Below are 21550 nucleotides of genomic sequence, written 5' to 3'. Positions count from 1 at the left end.
TCTATCGTTTTGTTACTTGAGTAATCCTGTTTTTGTCTCCCTCATACATGTGTGAATCGGTGTGCAGGGCTAAAGACGTAATGATGTAGAAGTGGGCGATCATCTTTCATCATACTGTGACGTCATACTGAGAAGAGTCGTTTTGGCAGCTTGGTTTCTATAAAAGCGTTTTTTGGACAAACAAGGAAATGTTTGCATTCTAACACTTACAGGATATTTTTTATAGCACAATGACCTCTTATTATATCAAAAGATCCAATTTGATTTCTATAGATTCATGACCCCTTTAAATGTTTTATTTATTTTTCCACATGAACATCAAATCAGTAGGATTTTTGAGCACAAGCATGGCACCCAGTGTCTTTCAGTGCCGCCTCCGTTCTGCCGCCTCTGTCTCATTGAAAATGAAATGTAAACCCTTTGTAATGGTGTACTGTGTAAAATAGCCTTTTACACAGTGCACCAAATCCTTCCTTTTTTTCTTTTTTTGGTGCGTTCATTGCCTGTAAACTCATAGCTTGCAACATGTTTTCTAATCTAACCCCACGCACACACACAGACGTTGTGTTTTCATGTTTTATGGGGACATTCCATAGACAATGATTTTTATACTGTACAAACGGTATATTTCTCCCCTACCCCTAAAACCCATCACAGAAAACTTTCTGCATTTTTACATTTTCAAAAAACATCATGATTTATAAGCTGTTTTCCTCATGGAGATCAAAAATGTCCCCTCAAGGACAAGGATTTCAGATATTGCCATCCTTGTGGGGACATTTTGTCCCCATTACATAGGGTCTCTACCAGGACCACACACACACACACAACCTCTGTCATTTCCTATGTTCTAGACTGACCAGTAGATCAATAATATAGTAGCCAAGATGTTCAGTCTTTCGAATATATGTGGACAGCCGAAGGTCACGCTGTTGGGTTTAGTCACATGACTAGATCTTGTGCCGTCTGCCCTATTACTTCACACAATGTCACAGATGTCACTCTCACACATGCAGCAGAGAAACCTTGAAGGGAAGAGAGAGAATCAAGACAGGTGGAGAGGTGGTTGAGAGAGATGCCATGAAGGAGTGTGGTGACAGCAGAAAACAGTGTGAGAGAGAGAGTGTGAGAGAGAGAAGGAAGAAACGAGCGAGGCTGAGAACACAGTCTGCCATCAGCAAATCTAAATGTGTGAATGCATTATTGATGCGGTGAGTCTCTGAGTTGCACTTGCTCCTTTTCGGTGAGAACCGAGGAATCGGGGTAACAGCTGTCGGGAGCTCCCTCTGCTGAGATGCCGTCTAACTCTATCAGATCACAGCACTGAAGTGAACATTACCGTTCCAACCTTGTGCCTGTTGTGTTGGATGGGTGGGTGCTGTACGTGAAACCAACAGGAATTCAATGTCTTTTGAATTAAAGGGTCCAAACTAATCCAATAACAGTCCAACTGTAAAGAAACATTGAATTTTATTTAATTGTCCTGAGTTGGAGATTATACCAGGCCTGCATTTTTCTGCTTGCTGCTTGCAACAGAGAACAACAACAGCAAAGAGAGCTTTTTAATTAATTACAGTGCCTTCAGAAAGTATTTACCTCATTGAATGTTATTTATGCTAAACCTCCAAATGTACACACATCAAAGTCCTTTCCTTAAAACAATTAATACATTTCATGCAAATTTTTGAGTAAAAGGTTAACATATTTGTCTTACTGGAGCACAAATCCATTTTATGTATTTAAAATTTGTATTTTGTGACCTATGCTTGAGAGAATGCATTATTAAGTACAATAAAACTTAGACTTTAAGATTTACGCATTACAATTAATAGTACAATTCCATCAAATTGAATTGAATAATCCTTACATATTTGAATTGAATAATTGAACAATACTTAATCAATTAATCAATGAAAATATGCAAGGATTATTCAATTCAATTTGATGGAATTTGTCCCGCTATCATTAAAACAGCTGTGGTCACTCCTATTTTAAAGATACCCGGGCTGGATTTGTCTGTTATGAATAATTTCAGACCTATATCTAATCTTCCTTTCATTGAGAAGTTGCTTGAAAAAGTAGTTGCCTCTCAGCTACAAGTAGGGTGGCCATACGTCCGGATTTTGGCCGGACAGTCCAGATTTTAAGCTCCCTGTCCGGCGTCCGGTGCAGCCTCAAGCCGGACACTCATTTGTCCTCCTTTTCGGAGTTGTGCTGAATCGGCCTATAAAAACCCGCTCTAGAATCTTTATTGGGGCGCAGCAGCATAGCGTATAATGGCGTAAGATCTCTGGTGTCAAATAGATATCTGATATATCATTGGTTAAAAATGTAAACAAGCCTCCACGATGTGCTGGCATCATATCATAACGTTCACATAGGATGTCAGGCGCTTAGACCTCATTTAATCTGGAATGGACAAAAGAGCGTAAATTTATATCAAAAAGCACACTGTATCACTGTGAAGTTGGACGTTAGTAGTCAAGGGAAAGCCGCCATTGACCGACATTCCAGCACGGAAAAACATAAAAGTAACCGACGAGCCGCAGGTAGGCTACGTCTTCCCTTAGGTCATTTTTTTGAGAAGCAACATCGCCTCAGGATGACAGGATTCTTTGCCTCTTCTGTTACACATAGGTCTACATCAAGATATATCAAAGATCAAATTGTCTGGCAATGAATAGAATAGGCTATTGCAGAATCACAGTACTGTCTCATGATACCATCGATATGATGGACAAAATTGTATTGTAGTTGTGAGTACACCAGAGTCCTATGAAATTATTCTTGCCTCACTAAAAGTGTCCTCCTTTTTGGTGTTATGGAAATGGCCACCCTAGCTACAAGCTCATCTCACTGCTAACAATCTTCCTGATCCCTTTCAATCTGGATTTCGGTCAGGCCACTGAAACAGCATTGGTAAAAATTACTAATGACCCCCTAATGTCTGCTGTCTCAGGTTGTCTTACTGTTCTCATCATGCTTGACTTAACAGCATTCTTTGACACTGTATCTCATCATATAATTGCCTCTCGGCTATCAGCTATCGGCATCAGAGGTAGTGCTTTATCTTGGTTTATATCATATCTCAATGATAGACAATTTTTTATTACTATTCATAACTTCAAATCTTCTCCGTGCTCTGTCTTTCAGGGTGTCCCTCAAGGCTCTGTTCTTGGACCACTTCTGTTCAATATTTATCTGTTACCTCTCGGTCTCATTATCCGTAGCCTTGGTCTCAGTTATCATTGTTATGCTGATGACTTGCAAATTTACATATCAGCTCGCTCCGTCTCTGCTCTTCCCCTGGACTCAATGAATTCCTGTATTGCTGACATTAAAATCTGGTTACATAGAAACTTACTTAAATTCAATAACGGTAAAACTGAGGTTATTGTTTTTGGTCCACAATCCCTTTTTTAAAAAGTCTGAACTGAGTCTATCTATTGATGGGGCTACATTAATTCCATATCACACTGTTAAAAATCTGGGTGTAACATTTGATTCATCGCTTATATTTCAATCTCATTCAATTATATTACTAAGACTGCATTTTACAACCTTCTTAATATTGCTGAGAGCGACCTGCTCTCAGCACTAAAGACACAGAAACTTTATTAATGCACTGATAACCTCTCGTCTTGACTACTGTAATTTGCTTTTTATTGGGCTGCTCGCTAAAACAATCACTAGATTACAATATGTTCAAAATTCTCCTGCCAGAGTCATCATTCAAGTCACGAAATCTGATCACATTACCCCATTTGCTCTATAATCTACATTGGCTACCTGTTTCTGTCTGCATTCAGTATAAAATTCTATTAACTTTTCAGTGACCTTGAGCTTGGGAAAGGTGCTTTATAAATAAAATGTATTATTATTAATAATTTTACTATTAATTGAAATGTGTAAATCTTTAAAAAAAAAAAAAGGCTTAAAAATATTTTTGAGTGTAAAAGAATTGGTAGAACTATTCTTCTACCAAATAATGCAGTTGTCTCTCTAACCACAGATCGCAACATAACAATTTAAATTATATTTAAATTATTTATTGAACATTAATGCATTTTATACTGCTTTATAAGAGTAATAATCCACAGTGATTTTATCATGGTTAAGGTTGAATACTTTAACAATACCCCTTTATAATCAATATAATGCATGACTTCCCATGGCTTGCTGCTTTAATATGCTTTGATGTGAAATGTCACACCCTGTATGTATTAATGATAAACATATGCCCAAAACATGGCCTTCACACCAGAGCTACAGCTGTTGATGAAGAACTGAGGTAAATACACTAATGATGACCTCTATATAGACACCCAACCTCCATGTTTTATTTTGTTTTGTTTGTCATCTATTATTAAGGCCAAGCTTTTTGATGAAAGAGGTGTTTACCTGCGAACAAAGGCATGCGGAATAAGAGGAAATTGAGCTGGTTTGTATTTGGATCTACCAGGTGATTCCTGACCAGCTTTTCAATCGTGTTTGCAGATGTCTCCTGTAAATTATTTATTTTGGCTTATTTGTTAGCAACGTGCTTAAAATGCTCGAGAACTAAAGAGATAGTCATTTTCCACAGCTACGCTGACCCGAGCAGCCTGGAGAACAATGCGATCATAAAACAGGTCATTAGGTCATTGTAGTGCACCCAGCGTGCCATTAATGTTCATTCTGGGTTCTTTTAGCTTAAAAAACCTATGCGAGAGAGACTTTTGAAGACCAAAGGGGTTATGATCAATAATTTAAACAAAAGCTTTTAGTCAAACACAATGCAGCTGAGAATTCTGCTCTGTATAACTGGAAATACAGATTTCCTCTTTTCATTGGCATCGCAATTCCGGCTTTCATGCTGTTTTGGGGGCTGCACGAGCAGAAACGCGCACACAAGAGGGTTCCTGTATTTGCTGAGCCATGCTTAATTAGAACACAGCCCCTGGAGAGCAGGGCAGAAGATAGACAGGGCTCCGGGGACGAGGACTCAACTCTGCCCCATGTGACAGGATTTCCCACTCCCGACTGACTGTCGCCATGGCAAGGGTTGCCTTGGTACTGTCGCCCCTGGATTCTGTGTGGACAGGAGCAGGAGAGTGACAAAGACAGGAAGTGATGGCTTTGGATGGGGAGGCTTCAGATGTCATAACACACAAACAGACAGTGACACGCTCGCACACCCACACACATGCAACAGAGTTATCAGGGGTGAAGAGATTATTTCCTATTCCATCACATCAGATTTTCCTCTCCACAGGGGTTCTCCATCTTTCCCGGGGTCCTTGTGGATGTGATATAATTTATGCTTTACAACAGGATTTATGGCCATATATTTATGTATGAGAGGCTGTATATATGAGCAGTACAAAAATTGGTTACAGATGGAATATATTAGATTTTTTATTGATGCTATGTGTGGGTTACAGAATTCTGTGGAATTTGAGCACAACATTTTTTTACATTTTGACACATCGATTGGTAAAAATGAAAATCATGAATTAAAATTATTTTAATGAATTTTGTTGTTTTAATTAAGTTAACTAATTGTGTTATTCATCTCTTATTTTAATACAATTAACAGATCTTAAATTAACTGTAACTTAAACTAAATTAACTTTAAATTAAATTAACTTATTTATAGAAATTAACATAAACAGTCACCATGAAATCAAAATTGGCAATTCGTATTCTTTTATGTAATATTGAATATTTTAAATGATATTTCCATGCATATCATTATTATAATTTTTTTAAATTCATGTGCTTATAATCTTTCATCAAAATTACTTCCTGTCTTCTCTGATGATGTGTTTACCGGTGTGACGGCAGGACAACCTTTCACTCAGGCCTTGTTTATACCTGGTATTAAGATGAGTTTTCGTCAATCCGATCCCAAGTGGACAACGCTAAATACAGGTGTAAACAGGGTCTAAAACATTTTGATCTTGTCCACTTTCACACGTCCTGATTTTACTAAATTAGAGGCATTCCTGGGTCAACATATTTTGTTGATCCTGGAACAACATTCCTGTTCGAAAATTGAATCCTAATCATACTCTAACCCTAACCCTAGCCCTAAACCTATCCCTACCCATACCTGGTTGTAAGCCTAAACTTGACATAAACTGTAAACTGGTCCCTCAAATATGATTGGTTGATTGTTGTACCATGATCCACTTGATGAAAACAGGTTCTGCTCCCCTTTCGACCACTTCCAGAAGTAGTCGAAAGCGCATTCGACCAGATTATAGAAGCTCATGTGCATTCGAACAACCGCAAAAGACTGCCTACTCTCCGTCTACTGACCTAATGCATAAACATTCTGGGAAGCGTACTAGCCAAACGGGATTTAAACCTTGTCAGCTGAAGACATAAGTCAAGGTTTTAAGACGTATGTTACCATAACAGTGTTCGGCGTGGTCTTGTGGCTGTCAGAGCAGATGCATATTTTGTGCTCAATATGTAAATTGTGAAAGCTTATTTCATCCATTAGATCAAAAGATCTGAAAAAGCCCATACATTTACCCACCATAGACCCCTACCCTCGAAGAAATCAGGAGATAAGTGGTTGAAAGTGGACAAGAGACGAATTATAAACCAGGTGTAAATAGGAATGTGTCTCCCTTGTCTACTTGTGATCTGATTGACCAAAACACATCTTAATACCAGGTATAAAATGGGCCTCCCATGAGATCACAGCAATAGCAAACCACAACGATCCAATCAATTGCCAATGGAAAAAAAGTCTAGTCCTACATTTCTTATTTGAGAAAACGTGGATATAGATCATAATAGGGAAGAAAAGATTATCACAACTTTAGTTTCTTGGCAACTTTAAGTAATAAGGAACAGTTGTATTTTCTACTTTCAGAATATGTGTGACCATTTATCTTTTCAAAGTGTGACCCCAGTTATGTCACATATGGGGTGCAGGGAAGCGTTTACAGGGATCAGAACTGATTAGCTGCCTTCTAGAGATGTATAGGTTAGTATTAGTGTGTTGAGTTGTGAGGGCTGATGGTAACCATTGTAACTTTGTGTGTATATGTGGTTGCAGTTGGATAATCTGGACGAGCAAGCAGCTCAGATCAGGAGAGAACTGGATGGTCGTCTGCAGATGGCTGATCAGATTGCCCGGGTAAGTCTCACCATTTGATCACTTACACGTGGACAGAGATGCTCCGGAGATGATGTAAACTCAGTCGATTCAGTTTATGTACCCACATTCATCAGAATTCTGTTCAGTTCAGCTTTCTCTAATACAAGATGGTGGTATGTAATAACATTTTGAGATTAATACTAATCTTAAATTACTTTTATTATTTTATTTTATTATATATTTTATTTTTCATTCATTTTATTTTTTATTTCACCAAGAATATTATATAAATACTATTATAGTATTTAGTACTATTTTTAATTAGCTGTTATTTTTGTATCTTCATTTCACTACTACAATGTTATGTCGACTATCAAATGGAGTCTCACTCAATCATCTCTGAGTTTTAGAAAAACGGCCAATGGAGTTGGCGAGTAAAATTTGCATGCTGAGCCACTCACCCATAAGTATGGGTATATAAGATGGTTGCATGCATCTACTCATTCATATTTTCTGCAGCCAAGTAGTTGCAGACAGCGATCACTCTTTCCAGTCACCAAACAGTTGTGCTTCAGCATAAAGTGCAGATTTCCCTAAAACACCAAGCATGGCCGGCAAGCGTCTTTTTAAAGATGCCTTTTCTGGATGCGGTCGTTTCCTACCTGGAAGAAGGGTTGGAGTGGAGGCTGTCCTCCTACACCTGAAAGGTGTATTTTGCCGCCATTGCAGCAGATCACGTTGCAGTTGATTAATCACTAGGAAAGCACAACCTGGTCGTCAGGTTACTGAAAGGGGCCAGGAGGTTAAATCCTCACAGGCTGCGCCTCATCCCCTCCTGGGATCTATTTGTGGTCCTTTCTGGTCTGCAGAGAGCTCCCTTTGAGCCGCTTGGGTCAGTTGAGCTTAAGAGCCTGTCTCTAAAGACAGCGCTCCTGACTGAGCTCACTTCCATCAAGAGGGTTGGGGACCTGCCTTGATTTCAGGCCGGCCTCTTCTCACGTGATCCTGAGACCCTGGCCCGGATACGTGCCCAAAGTTCCCACTACTCCTTTTCGGGACCAGTTGGTGAACTTGCAAGAGCTGCCCCCAGAGAAGTCAAACCCAGCCCTTGCATAGCTGTGTCCAGTTTGCGCCCTGCATGTTTACATGGACCACATGCAGAGCTTCAGAAGCTCTGAGCAGCTCTTTGTCTGCTTTGGAGGTCAGCAGAAGGAAAGGCTGTCTCCAAACAGAGGTTGGCACACTTGATACTGGATGCCATCATCTTGGCGTACCAGTGCCTAGGCAAGCCGTGCTCACTCCACTCGGAGTGTTGCCTCCTCCTGGGTGTTAGTGCACGGTGCCTCTTTGGCAGAGCTAAAACTTTCACAAGATTATACAATCTTCAGGTGGAGCTGGTTTCTTCCGGTGTGTTGGGTACACACAGGTAATGTGCTGGAAGGCTGGCTCAGTATCTCGCTTGCAGCACCATTCCCCTCTAAGTGAGGGATAAGAGCACCTTCTTTGCTCTCCAGGTAAAATCCCCATTTGGCAAACCCTGGATTGAGTTTCCTCTGAGCATCCTTCGGCAGTCAGATGCGGCAGAGGCATCCGACACCAGGCCCTTGAACTGGGCTAGATGCCCCATAAATTGTGATTCACCCTTGGTAATCACATATGCATAGTCTTCCACGGTACAGTTTCCCTGTTGGTAAACGAGTGTCTTTCCCTGGGCAGATTCTGCTCTGCCCCATCTTTGTGTCTGTAGTTTCATCCCTGTCTTGGCAGGACCTACCACAAAGGGTCTTTCCATATGTAGCACTGCCCCCCGTGTTAGTCCATATGTGTATTTCCACATGCTCCTCCCTACGGGTAGGATGTGGCCTCCGTAGCATCCCTTTCTATTGGAATAGTTATGCTTCCCCAGAGTTAACCCACTGGTCATGGCTAAAAAAAGAGGGAATAGAGATCTGATGCACTCTTCCTGTGAAACAAACATACAAGGAACAGCAGCTACAACCATCTCCATGGTAAGCCCTGTCTCTTCCACCTCATTGGCATGGAGGACTATCACTTCAGCTTACATGGGGGTGCTGGGTAGGTTATGACTTTATGGGAGCAGTTGCCAAAAGGGCATGCTACGGCTTGCCAGCATTTTCACCTCCAACTCTCATAACATAGTTCAGTGGCTGTGGTGTTTTCAATAGGGACCCCATTTGTCAGTCGACATTGTAATGACTGACAGATGGGGAACGTCTTGGTTACTGATGTAACCCTTGTTCCCTGATGGAGGGAATTGAGGCGTTATGTCCCCCCTGCCACAACCCTGAACCACCCGCTGAATGGCCGGGACACCGTCTCGGCTCCTCAGCATAAACCTGAATGAGTGGATGCGTTCCGCCATCTTATATACCCGTTCACTCTCAGAAAAAAAAGTACAGCGCTATCACTGGGGCAGTACCCTATGGGACAAAAGTGAAACTTGGTAAATGGTACATATTAGTACTTTCAAAGTACATATTAGTATCCTTTTTCTTTTGTACCTTAGGGTACTGTCCCAGTGACTGTGCTGTACCTTTTTTTTCTGACAGTGTATGAACAGGGGAGTGGCTCAGCATGCAAATTCCACTCGCCAATTCCATTGGCCGTTTTCCTAAAACTCAGAGGTGATTGGGGCTCCCAAGTGAGACCCCATTTGTCAGTTGGCCTAACGTCTCCATTCCCTCCATCAGAAAACGAGGGTTACATCAGTAACCAAGACATTTTCATTTTAAAGTTTTAGTAATTTTGTTATACACTTATTTTTACTTAAACTAATTTCAGTTAGTTGCCAATGCAACATTAATCATTTTTATTTTAACTGCAAGTTTTTCATCTTATATTTATATTTTATGTATATTTTATTTTAACCCCAGTTAATATAGAGCAGTTCAAAAACCCCAAATTCTGATCAAATAAATTGTCATAAATAGTATCTCAAACACACACATACACTAATCAGACTAAAATCATAACATTATATCATTCATTCCTTTTTTTGTGATACATTTTTCCCCATACAAACAATGACATTATTACATAATTAAAAATAATACATAATTTAAATACATTTTGTCAATATGGTGGGAAAATCATCATGTAAACTATTTGAATAACCTCTTCATCTAAGCTTGAAAGTATTTTTCTATATCTTTTTATATTTTTAAAATACTAGTTTTTAATAGTGTTAACACCAGTGATTTTTTTTAAATCGTTAATAATAATAATTATTAAAAATACTATACTTTTTTTGCTATTTCTTTAAAACTTCAGGCTGGCAAATTCCCCAAGTTTGTGTCGAAGGAGATGGAGGCTATGTATATCGAGGAGCTGAAAAGCTCAGTCAACCAGCTGATGGCTAACCTGGAGAGCATGCCGGTTTCAAAGGGAGGAGAGTTCAAACTGCAGAAGCTAAAGAGGGGACATAACACCTCCATCATTGATATGGGGCAGGAAGATGAAAACCAGCTGTCCAAATCTGATGTTGTGCTGTCTTTCTCACTTGAGGTAAGAACTGTTCTGGCCTTCAGGTAGTGTATTAGTTTTGTGCTCAAGGCCAGGGTTCAGTGTAAGAGTTCAGAGTGATTTGTAGTGGTAGTCCAGCTCAAGGTTTCAATACATTTGACTTTCTGTCATGAAGGTTTGTGACATTTTGCCTTATTTAGACGTTCTTTTTGTTTTGCACACAATTAATCATTAAGTGTAAAACATATAACCAAAATTGTGAGACAATGGCAGATGCAGAAGAAGTGGCAGAAGTGTTTGAGAAATATTAGGTATTTTTGGTGCTAGTTGCATAGAAAGGACAAACTTTTTTTAGGTTTTTTTTTATTATCATTTGAACCATTGAAATGTGCTGATTTGAACACTAATTTAAGTAGTCAGTTGCGTTACAGCCACTGATCGGAAATATCTAAGTCTAAGGGTTTGCCTCTCATCATTTCGAATTATTGAACACCTCTTAGTTTTGATAGAGATAGAGAATTTTAGAGACGTAATGATAAATTTAGCAGCATTAGCAGTTGCAGCGTTAGTTTAACACATGCGTCTATGAGATTTTAATCTTTACTGAGTTTCCAGCCCTTCCTATTGCATACATTATAGATAGTCTTCAGACAGAAAGGGCTGCAGCATATTAGAAAAAGGTTATACTGCATTTTTGATAAATGATTCCCGAGAATATTGAATGCGTCTGAGAATTCTCCCCTCTCAAGTCTGAGGTTTTGCTGTAATTATACTACCTTGAGCTAGCTCATTTTCAGGAGACTTGATTATAACATGGCATGGCTTTAGTAGTCACAGAGGCTGACAGAGCAGTGTTTTATGGATTTGATAGCCTGGCTTGTGTCTTTGGAGTCTATTTTGTTTTGAGGAGCTACGAGCTGGCACATTTTATAGGTGCTCTGGGTGTGTGGATTGATTTTCGGTCCAGACGTAAACAATGCTTATTCAATGAGTGTCAAGAGCAAGAAAGTTGAATGATAAATAAAGTTTATAATGTGGTCAAAAGGTTGAGCTGGATCCTGATTGGCTGCTAACGACATGGTAAATGGCAGCATCCAAAGGAACTGCTTATGTGAGTATTACAACACATACCTGCATATGAAATAAAACCAAATGTTCCTTGTGTGTAGGTGGTGATTATGGAAGTTCAAGGGTTGAAGTCGCTGGCTCCCAACCGCATCGTGTACTGCACAATGGAGGTGGAGGGTGGAGAGAAGCTACAAACAGACCAGGCTGAAGCATCCAAACCAACGTAGGCCATTAATGTTAAGATTCAAACAATTGTGATGAACATAATTAACATCTACACTGCCGTTTCAAAAGATTGGGGCTGTTTTTGAAAGAAGGCTCACCAAGGCTGCATTCATTTGATCAAAAATACAGTAAAAACAGTAATATTGTGAAATATTATTACAATTAAGCATAACTATTTTCTATTTGAATACGTTTTAAAATGTAATGTATTCCTGTAATGGAAAAGTTGAATTTTCCAGTCTTCAGTGTCACATGATCCTTCAGAAATCCTTCTAAAAAGCTGATTTGCTGCTCAAGAAACATTTCTTACTATTATCAATGATTAAAACACTTGTGCTTCTTAAATTTGAATAATTTTTCAAGATTTGCTGATTAATAGAAAGTTCAAAAGAACTTTTGTGACATTATAAATGTCTTTACTGTCACTTTTGATCAATTTAATGCACCCTTACTACCATTTTTATTTTACTGACCCCAAACTTTTGAACAGTGTGGTGTATTGTTTTAATGTTACATCCATGTGTATGCCCTTTAAAATATGTGTAAATGAATGCAGATACGGGACTTTCAGTGGCTAGTGCCAATATCTGGGGAGCAAGGTGGATGGGGTCAGCTTATTACTTATTAATACGCTCATTTTTAGTTATACGCTATACAGATTTCTTCTTTCTCCCAAATCAGTTTTATTAGACAACTATTATGGCTATACAAAATACACTCTTTAACATTTTCAGAATGCATGAAATATATTACAGTTTTCAAATGGCAGTGCAGTTTCAGGTGCTGTGTCCTCCAACTAGAACTCTCTTATTTGGCCAGAGGCAGTTACTCAAGGGATGAGCACATGATGTGGTGCTATTTTTGGGCCCTACGTTCCATCATTGGATCAGATGCCAATTTATAACGAGCTAAAGAGCGAGAAGGGGCCTGGTAGAGTAAGAGAGAGCGAGAAAGAATCAGAGAATACAAGACACAGCCTCCATGTCCCCTCAGAAAAGTAATCAGCTGTGGAGAAACTGATTAGGAGTGCGTATCCCACCGGAGGGGGGAGCAGGGAAAGAGAGAGAGAGAGCGAGCCTCCGGCACCGCTGAAGAATAATGACGTCACGTGAGAATTAGCATTTCAATTCTTCACACAAAGTCATCCTTCGACAACCTTCACGTGTGTGCATGTGTCTAAGTGAGAACTTGCACGCACATGCACACACACACGCACCGTATAGAACGCCTTTGATGGGAATAAAATCTGCTTCATATACAAGGTCACCTTCTTGCCTCTCATAGGGAGGAAAACCTACAATGAAGCATCGTCTTCTAGGAAATTTTCTTCTCCTTGTTATATCCCTTTCTCTCTGTTGCATCCTTTCCTTACAAGGCTGGGAAATAAGGCTAAAATATAGGGCTCTCAATATATTTTGACAATATTTAGTATTCATTTTTCCACATTGCTTTTCATTATTTGATCACAACAAGGAAGAATTTATTGATTTATTTATGTATTGCGCCAATACATATAAATATACAGTATTATATACTTACATATATTTTTCAGTTATATTTCACTATTTTTTATGTTTTTAATTATCCGAATAATGCCATGCATTGAATCAGTTTGGAGTTGATGTAGCTTGATACAGATTCTTTTGACCTGATTTACTAAACGAATCACAAATTTATAAAGATGCTATTGAAGCATTCACAATGTTGTATTGTGAATATTCAGTACATCTCCCAGCTCTATTTCTCTTCCCATTTCAGAGCTCCCCTGCTCCTCTTTTATTCTGTATCCACGATTCTGTTCCATTCTTTTCCTCTTTTTGTAACTTAAATTTTGCTTCTCGCTCTCTCTTTTCTTCTTTCAACAGTAAAGCACTTAGCTCTTATAAAAGCCTTATGATTATGAGTCATATAACTCTGTCTATATTCATGTATTCATGCTGTCACTGGCGGTTGGAAACGGAGAGAATTGGCTCATTTTGGCAAAGCATAACAGCGCTAATGGACACACAAGAATGTGTCACATCAAACAGACATGCTGAAGGAGAGAGATTAAGAGGAGGAGGAGATCGAGGAGAGCGAACGAGGCAGAATCGAAGAGAAAAGGAAATTTGACATTCAGAAGTACTCAGAAAATGTTATTCAGTCAGCTGTTCAAGAATAAACATATCTTGCGCCGTCCCAAAGGCGATCTCACACATACATACACGGTTCAGTCATGCATGGCCTTGTGCAGTGTCAGCAACCTCCCTGACACTTGCCGTTAGCACCCTTAGAATGCTAACCCATCCATATCCATGGGAACCATTCATACACTTAACCAGAAGCGAAACATTTTTCTTTCATTAACATAACACTTCACTATTATCGGTGCAAAAACCTGCTTCTTATTGGCTAAGCATCCGCAATCCTGCATGGTCAACCAGGTGCTAAATTCAGTGATATAGAGCTCCAGTGTATTTAAATTAAGTCTTTGTAATTATTCTCAAATGCTAACAAGTCTCTTTTTTCTATATTCAGTAAATTAGTTTCACTCTCTTTAATGTAAATTATAGATTGCGCCTAATTCACAATATTTACATTTAACATTGCGCTGTTATTTTGGATGTATTGCTCCATTACCTAGAGTAATTTGCGTAGTTCTTTTTGTGAAACTGGTGCTACAATAATGCAGACAGCATCTGAAAATGATCAGCGGGTACAATTCCTTCTTAGTGAATTCTTCCCTTTGTGTTATAAAATATTTAATATCCCTTGTAGGCCCTTAGAAAAATATAGTGGCAAACATTTGGCCAACAAATTTTCCCTAAAGCTCATATTTTCACATGCAAATTATGTTTTTGCTGATTGCTATTGGTCTCTATCCATCCTCAACCACCCAGCCGTTATATGATTATCGCCCCCTGGTGGTCATCAAGCAGATTGACGATTGTGTTCTTCCTTCGTTCAGTCTGCATTTGTCACTTCGCTATGTGATAAATCACACTTCCCACCACACACTTAGCAGTTTTTTTCCCTCTTGCACTAGCTTTCCATTTTCCCTCTTTTTCATCTCTTTTTCTCTCCCCCTTTTTCTTTCTGTCTCATTTGACTGCTGCCTCTAAAACGTGCAGCCTGTTTCCACGGCAGCAGATCATGTCACGTGTTCCAGTTTTACTAGGCCAACTCTACCCCTCACCGTGTGTGTGTGTGTGTGTCTGTTCAGGAGAGAGTGTATCTGTGTTTTCCTAGGTGAACGTTTCTATACTGTTGCGTCATTGTTCTGAGATTGTGCCCATTTATTATTTATTATATCAATACTGAACATATAAAGCATGGTGTGAGTTATAGTCTTTTCTCACTCTCGCTGAGCCCTGCTACAGTGCGATATCTCATACTTGCATGAGTTATTATGTTTCTCCCTTTATGACGGCTTTACACTACATGCATATGGATTAGTGGCCATACAGAGGAGGGAAGCGTAGAGAGATTATAACTGGGGCGCTTTCTTCAAGGAAGCAAAGGAGCTAAAAATCTGGATGAGAAAATAATTATATACATGAAAGTCAGTGACACTAGCAGATAAAGTTTTAGATGGTTGCACCATCTCTTTAAGCCTCATTGAGATACTAAGGTGTAGTGTTGACCCATTGCAAGTAACGCAAGTTATGCAATCAGATGACTTTTTTGTAAACTAATAAAGTAACTAGCAAATGCATTCTTTTTAAATTTACATCAAAATATCAGAGTTAATTTTTCAAATAAGTACTTTGTTTTCCCATTTATTGATGGATACCTCTCTTGTCCAAATATTGAGAGAAATTAGGAATAAGGTAGCTGTGTGTATGTTGTAAAAACAAATTATGGTTATGGGACGAAATGTGAGCATGCATTTACTCATCTCACTAAAATTATTATAATTAAACTCAAAATATTATGCAAACCTGCAATAATTAAATGTTAAATAACACAAATATATTTTATGTATTTAATCTCACTTTATTAACCTATGTCTTCACTGCAGACCTTTGATGATCCAATTTAACCACACTAAGTTAAAATTACTTACATTCGTGTTTAATTTTTTTAGTTTTTGTTGCTGAAGTAAGAGGGTGCGTCCGAAATCGCATACTCTCTTGATTAGGTATAAGTTATTTGAGTTAAGTAAGCTAAAAAAGTACGTTCTGGTATGAATGTGTGTAGTATGAATGTAATCCAGATGTACTACATTCGCCATGTTGTCATTATCACATGACCTACCAGCGTCAGTTGCGTTGCTTCACTGCCATTCACAAATCCTCTCCCGTGGCCTCATGGGACAGTTAAATGTTCATCGTATGCACACTTTAGAATCTCGACGGAATAATGAGGTAATCTGGGTACTTTTTGCCTACTCTTTTATGAGTAACGTGAATTCATGCATACTACTCTTGTCACGTACTGTTTTTCACCTACTACAGAGTATAGAAGTATGCGATTTTGGATGCAGCCAGAGTGTTGAACTTTCTTCTTCTGCGTCCTATTCTTCTGCAATACAGAATGGCAGCACAGCTGAAAGATTTATTTGAGTTGTGCCCTCTACTGTACAGGCGTGTATTTGCATTTCCTTCAGCCTGAGGCTTATTCATTTTACTTTTGGTGTGAAAGGACCTTTACATTTGCCATAAATATAACGTTTTTGTTATTAAAAAACAAACAAGCAATCCAGGTGAGAAAAAGTAAGGCTAGAGTAATGCAATGCATTACTTTCCAAAAAAAGTTACTTTTTTAGGGAGTAACGCAGTATTGTAATGTATTACTTTTAAAAGTAACTTTCACCAACACTGCTAAGGAGTAGCATGAATTTGAACACTGTAAATTATTAAGTTCAATTTAGTTAAAGAAAAAGTTTGGAAATAGACCTAATTTTTGCTAAATAAATCTCAACGAGAAATTCGAAGTTAAGTAGGTAATCAGCTTAAAAGCTGAGTAAATTGGTAAATAATAAATATCAAGTGATAGTTTACTATGTCAGATTCAGTTAATACAATCTAGAAGGTTTACTCGAGTTACTTAATATTGTATAGTAAGATTACTGTATTAATTTAATTCAACATTGTTAGACATCCTAAATATGTATTATTCTTATTTATTGTCAATATGGATTTAATCTTCCATTTTAAGCTATGGAGACTTAAAAAAAACTGTCCAATCGGCTTCCAATTTTTCTTCAAGTAAAGTGAACTTGTTTTAGTATTGAAGGCAGTTAAGACAAGTTTGAAGTTCTCAACTGAAATAAACATTTCTCTAATTCAGCTATAGACAACAGTTTAAGAATATTAGAATAATAAAACTATGCTTATAAAACATCTGTCCATATTGTATAAGACTTATACATTTACATACCTCTTGACTGAACAGCATCAATAACTTATAAGGGGAACTGTGTGCAAATCGAATCGAAATTAACTTAAAACATTAAATGATTTGTCAGTCAGGCAGTTTTTAGCAGATTAGACACAAAAAAAAACATGCAGAGAGAACTTTGCCTCAGGTCTGCCACAAGCCATTGGACTCTAATAATGAATGGCTACAGAAAGAGTAAATAATGGTGGACTGCGAATGTGAACCCTCAAAAATCTTCTTTAGGTTATTCATTTATTTATTTTCCAAATGTCAGACTTGTCTGTTGTGTGAGAGAATCTCGTACCAGTAATCATCAGAGAATATCCTCGGCTGAATGCGTTATGTAGAAAACGTCAGATGATACACTTTACCCACTGGTCTGTCTCTCACGCACTTGACATTCAGTATTAGATTTTTACGACCTTATCAAATGATTTGTTGGCGAACGATTTCATCAGCCCTGCCATGTAGCCGAATAGGACTGCGGAGATTGTTTTCCTCGCTGATCAAAGTAATACAATGAAAACAAGGGTTGCTAGATGTCTCTGTGTGCAGCAGTTACACAGTGATAAAGTAATAAAGAGTGGCCGAGTGTCAAGGAGATCTATTATACCTGGAGAAAGCCATACATTAACATCTCAATGCGAGTTGTTTGGCTGGCGCAAGAGCCCCTGGAAGTAACCCTTAGTGGCTGTACTTTTTGTGTTTTTCTGTGTTTTGTGTGTGAGATGGATGAAAATATGTGTAGAAAGTACATAGAAGCCTACCATCAAAGACATGAATGGTGTTTGTGTGTTCTCAGTTGGGGAACCCAAGGAGACTTCACCACCACCCACCCTCTGCCAGCGGTCAAAGTGAAGCTCTTCACAGAGAGCACAGGGGTTCTGGCCCTGGAGGACAAGGAGCTGGGCCGGGTAACACTCAATCTTTCTTTTCTTTCTGGTGGCTTTGGACATCTGTCGTTCTGTTTAGGTTTTTTGGAGTTTGTTTGAGTTTGTTATGGTAGAGTTGTAGAAGTGACTTACTTTGTAATTCTCCTTTTGCTTCATTCTCCTACTTATTGATGCCTGTGAATCTCCAGTCTTGAAAATCCAAGAACTGTGGCTTTTAAGCTGAACCTCTGCTCTGTTTCTACAGTGAATATTTGTCTTCCTTTTAATGTATGAGTTAGAATTTGAATTGAATTAACAATGTCCCTCAGTATGTTGAATTGTTGTAATAAAACAAATAACCAAATGATAATTAATTTTGGCTAATTATGCCTGTTTATTAGTTATGCCATGATAAGAACAATACTGTCAAAACAATTAAACACTGGCATCAGAACAGATTTTTTTTTTTTGCCCAATAAGAAGCAGCAAATTTTGAATCTACTGGTTATATATTGAGTAAATTATTGCATTCTGAGAAATGGCATGCTTTTCTACATAAAAATTCAAAATAAAAAGCTATGCTATTAAGCATAATAGAGACATACACTACCAAAAATTTGGGTAATATGAAAAAAATAAGGATGTATTAAATTGATCAAAAGTGACAGTAAAGACATTAATAATGTTACAAAGTATTTCTATTTGTAGTAATGGCTGCTGAAAATTCAGCTTTGTCATCAAAGACATACATTATTAATTCATGAACATATTTTTAAATATATTTAAAAAGAAAAGATGGTATTTTAAATTCTATCTATCTATCTATCTATCTATCTATCTATCTATCTATCTATCTATCTATCTATCTATCTATCTATCTATCATCTATCTATCATCTATCTATCATAAGTATTTTTGTATTTTAAGTAAGTAATCTATTTTGTGTTTTTTACAAAATAAATGCAGCCTTGGTGAGCAATTCTATCTATCATCCATCCATCCATCCATCCAGTGTGATAGATAGATAGATAGATAGATAGATAGATAGATAGATAATAGATAGATAGATAGATAGATAGATAGATAGATAGATAGATAGATAGATAGATAGATAGATAGATAGATAGATAGATAGATAGATAGATAGATAGATAGATAGATAGATAGATAGATAGATAGATAGATAGATAGATAGATAGATAGATAGATTTATGCTCATCAAGGCTGCATTTATTTGAAAGAAATACATAAAAACAGTAATAATATGAAATATCATTAATATTTAAAATATGTATATATATTTTTTTAATGGATTTTCTCTTTATATTTTAAAATGTGTAAATTCATTAATAATGTATGTCGTTGATGGCAAATGGATGAATTTTCAGCAGCAATTACTTCTTAATTTTTTCATTCAAATTTGAATTGCACTTGTCCTTTATGTTTGCAACCTTGGTTAGAAAAATCATTCTACATTCAAGGACTCAGAGGTCCTCTAATTATGAAATTGTTAACATGAATTTTGACCTTGACTGATGCCGGATGTTTGGTCCATGGTTTATAAATGTGTCTGTGTCTTCATCAAGACTGTGGTAGGCAGGCATCTCTAAGGATTCAACTCTAGCAAAGAAATAGATTAAGCCAACTTATCGGAGAGCGAGACGAGAGCAAATAAAAAAGCACAAGAGAGAATATGAGAGAAACTGGCTCTTCTCTGATAAGGTGCCAACAGAAGAGCTGCACATCCTAACTCTCAGTACACAGAGGCATGAGCCAAAATTAATTGAATGCTGAGAATTTCACTAAAAGCGCTGACTGGGAAAGTAATATGTCATTATCAGCTCACACCCAGACTCAGGGATATTTTCCCACACCCACACAACCTGTTTATCCTTTTACTGAATGCTTCATGTGTGAAAATGTCTTAGCGTTTCTAGGGCAGACACTGGCTATAGGATTACATGTTAAAGGGATAGTTCACCCAAAAATGAAAGTTCTGTCATTCTGTCCTGAAAGAAGGTCATACAGGTTTGGAAAGATGTTTAGGTAAGTAAATAATAGCTGAATTTTCATTTTGGGTGTGCTGTTCCTTTTAATAGTGATAGTCTTTCAGTCAGTGTTTGCTCAGTTTGGTCTCATGAATTGTGATCATGTGGACTTATAATCATGGTTCTCTAATGTTGAATGATTAGGTGGTTCTTCACCCAACTCCAAACAGCCCAAAGCAGGCAGAACTCCACAAGATGGCTGTGACAAAGGCCTGCCCTGATCAAGATCTGAAGATCAAACTTGCCGTCCGCATGGACAAGCCTCAGAACATGAAGGCTTGTGGGTAAGGGCTGTACAGGAATACTTCTCTGTAAAAGTCTTCCGTTCAAATGGAGATTACAGTATCGTCCACACATAACATCTTTTTGTTTCATGATTAAATAAAATAAAAAAAATGATGTACCATTCAAAAGTTTGGGGTCAGTAAGATTTCTTTTTTTATGTTTTTGAAAGAAGTGTCTTATGCTCACCAAGACTACATGTATTTGGTCAATACAGTAAACTAGTATATTGTGACATTAAAAATAACTTTTCTATTTTAATATATTTAAAAATTTTATATATTTATGTGATGGTAAAGCTGGGTTTTCAGCTGTGTAATATGCTTTCATTGTGATATGCTGATTTGGTGTTTCAGTGATGAAAACAAATGCAGCTTAATATTTTTGTGGAAATGAATACTTTTTTCAGGATTCTCTGATGAACAGAAATTTCAAAAGAGTAGCATTTATTTGAAATACAATTTGTTTTAATAATGTCTTTTCTTTTCTAATCCTTGTTGAATAAAAGTATTCACTTTTTAAAAAAAAATCTTATTTACCCCCCATTTTTTGGTGTATGAGTTAAAATAATAAAGTAAAATACTGATGAAGCCTGTGATTATTCCATCAGGTATTTATGGGCTGTTGGCAAAAATGTTTGGAAACGCTGGAAAAAGCGCTTCTTTGTCCTGGTCCAGGTATACCTTTTTATACATTTAAATTTTGAGTGAAGAATAGTTTGACTTTATAATTGAACGTGATACTCTGAAGTTCAGTGTTTTCAGTGTCCAATTTTAGTTAATGCATATGACATAGATTTAACCAGAGAACCTAATGCCTGCATATGGCATGTTAAGCATTTTAATACTATTTGTTTCTCTTTTGCTATAGGTAAGTCAGTATACCTTTGCCATGTGCAGCTATCGAGAGAAGAAGTCAGAACCGCAGGAGCTGCTGCAGTTAGATGGCTATACCGTGGATTACACTGACCCACAGCCAGGTAATACTCTCACATTTACAGATTACTCTTATGTACCACTCCTTAATGGAACTACTTCCTGGTTGTCAAATGTTAGTGTCCATAGTTAATGTAATATACTATGTAATACATCTTTGTTTACCCCGCTGAGACACCT

At 37.7% G+C, this 21550-nt stretch overlaps 1 protein-coding gene across 1 annotated transcript in view; it reads left to right on the top strand.

Annotated features, from left to right (window-relative positions):
• The window catches only part of cadpsb (Ca2+-dependent activator protein for secretion b), a 99326-nt gene that overhangs the window by 39618 nt on the left and 38158 nt on the right, over positions 1 to 21550 (top strand). Inside the window, exons 4-10 of the mRNA XM_079840185.1 lie at positions 7055 to 7135; positions 10388 to 10621; positions 11749 to 11870; positions 18036 to 18147; positions 20298 to 20437; positions 21046 to 21112; positions 21306 to 21414. Of these exons, the coding sequence (XP_079696311.1) occupies positions 7055 to 7135; positions 10388 to 10621; positions 11749 to 11870; positions 18036 to 18147; positions 20298 to 20437; positions 21046 to 21112; positions 21306 to 21414 (865 nt within the window). The remainder of the gene's footprint in view (positions 1 to 7054; positions 7136 to 10387; positions 10622 to 11748; positions 11871 to 18035; positions 18148 to 20297; positions 20438 to 21045; positions 21113 to 21305; positions 21415 to 21550) is intronic.

This window comes from Gobio gobio (genome assembly GCF_949357685.1).
Source record: "Gobio gobio genome assembly, chromosome: 17".
Classification (NCBI taxonomy): domain Eukaryota; kingdom Metazoa; phylum Chordata; class Actinopteri; order Cypriniformes; family Gobionidae; genus Gobio; species Gobio gobio.
This window is presented reverse-complemented; position numbering and strand designations above follow the sequence as displayed.